At 40.9% G+C, this 1238-nt stretch overlaps 1 protein-coding gene across 1 annotated transcript; it reads right to left on the bottom strand.

The window, feature by feature from the left end:
* Positions 1-266: 266 nt before the first annotated feature.
* Positions 267-934, bottom strand: LOC117189153. The gene is made up of 2 exons (XM_033394222.1): positions 795-934; positions 267-732 (listed from the first exon to the last, which is right to left on the bottom strand). The coding sequence occupies exons 1-2, from the start codon at positions 861-863 to the stop codon at positions 271-273; spliced, it is 531 nt and encodes a 176-aa protein (XP_033250113.1). The 5' UTR covers positions 864-934; the 3' UTR covers positions 267-270.
* Positions 935-1238: the final 304 nt, after the last annotated feature.

Raw genomic sequence — 1238 nt, 5'->3', positions numbered from 1 at the left:
AATTATAGATAATGATCATATCTATCAGATTGCCGAATCTGGATCAGATCAGATCATTTTTATAGCCAAAAGGAACAAATCAATTTGCACTGGCTACGCAGCCCCCGACGTCACGCTCAGACTGATTTTCTGTCTCTTTCGCACGCACTTCTTGTCGTGTCGTTTAATATTAGCGGCGTCTGCCGGAGGAGAGTCATACCTACTTAGTATCGGGTATAACTGTAGAGTTGCGGTCTCCGCAGCAACCCACAACGTTCCCCCTCGTTTTTTCTATGTAATAGTATTTGGAACCAATTTTTTCGAAAACCAACAATCTTTGAAGTCCCATGTGGGGATCTTTGTCAACTCCTGCTGGATCTCTATCTGTCGTCCTTGAGCGTATAGCTTTTCGTCTGTTTGCGCGATTTTTGATAAGGTATCTGCCATCTGCTTGGAGCTCTTTTCCAACTCCTGCTGGATCCTTCCTAATCTTGCCTCTAGTTTTTTGTCAATTTCGGCCAGTGGTGAGAGAGTATCTACCTGTTGGGAGCTCTTTTTCAATTCCTGCTGGATGGCCAACTCTTTTCCTAGAGTCTCTAACTTTTTGTCCATTTGCGCGATTTTCGATAGAGTATCTGCGGGCTGTTTGGCCTCGTAGGACTCCACTCGGTTTTGAAGGATGGCGAGGTACTCCAGGACCGGTTTCACAGCTACGTAACAGTATCCTCCGCACTCGTGTTGAGATTCATCCACCTATTGGGGCGCATTAATGTTCTTTAGATTTATGTAGTCAATAAACTGAATGTTGCACTCACCTCACAATGCTGTGACACGGAACCCCCAAAGGTTATCGCAAATAATATGAAAACAATGGAACACTGCATTGCTATTACTTCTCTCAACACTATCCAAAATGGTACTGATTTATAGAAGAAAACCGTGGATTTCTCTGTGCTGAACAGCTCAGGAACGATGAAATGAAAATGAGTGGAAATATTATCTGATTTAAATTAATTTGCAAAAATTCCCCCGATTATTTGCAGTTGGCAAATAAATATTATATCAAAGAAGGGACAGTGACCTCCCAAAGGTTATCTCAAAATTATATTTCAACCAGGAACAACGCACAATGGATTTCTCTGTGCTGAACAGGTTAAAATGGATGAAATTAAAGTTTTTTCAAAAATTCGTCTGATTAAAATTAATTTATTTATGTGTACAAAAAATATACAATACCCTGTTGGCTGTGGGACCAAGAA

This window comes from Drosophila miranda, chromosome 4 (genome assembly GCF_003369915.1).
Source record: "Drosophila miranda strain MSH22 chromosome 4, D.miranda_PacBio2.1, whole genome shotgun sequence".
NCBI classification, from domain to species: domain Eukaryota; kingdom Metazoa; phylum Arthropoda; class Insecta; order Diptera; family Drosophilidae; genus Drosophila; species Drosophila miranda.
The sequence above is the reverse complement of the archived record's forward strand: the minus strand, read 5'-3'. Positions and strand labels throughout refer to the sequence as shown.

Bases quoted from the DNA above. Each gene is read 5' to 3' on its own strand.
- LOC117189153 (XM_033394222.1), bottom strand. From the start codon at position 863: ATGCAGTGTTCCATTGTTTTCATATTATTTGCGATAACCTTTGGGGGT. The intron at 733-794 runs GTGAGTGCAACA...GCGCCCCAATAG, and splicing joins CCGTGTCACAGCATTGTGAG to GTGGATGAATCTCAACACGA.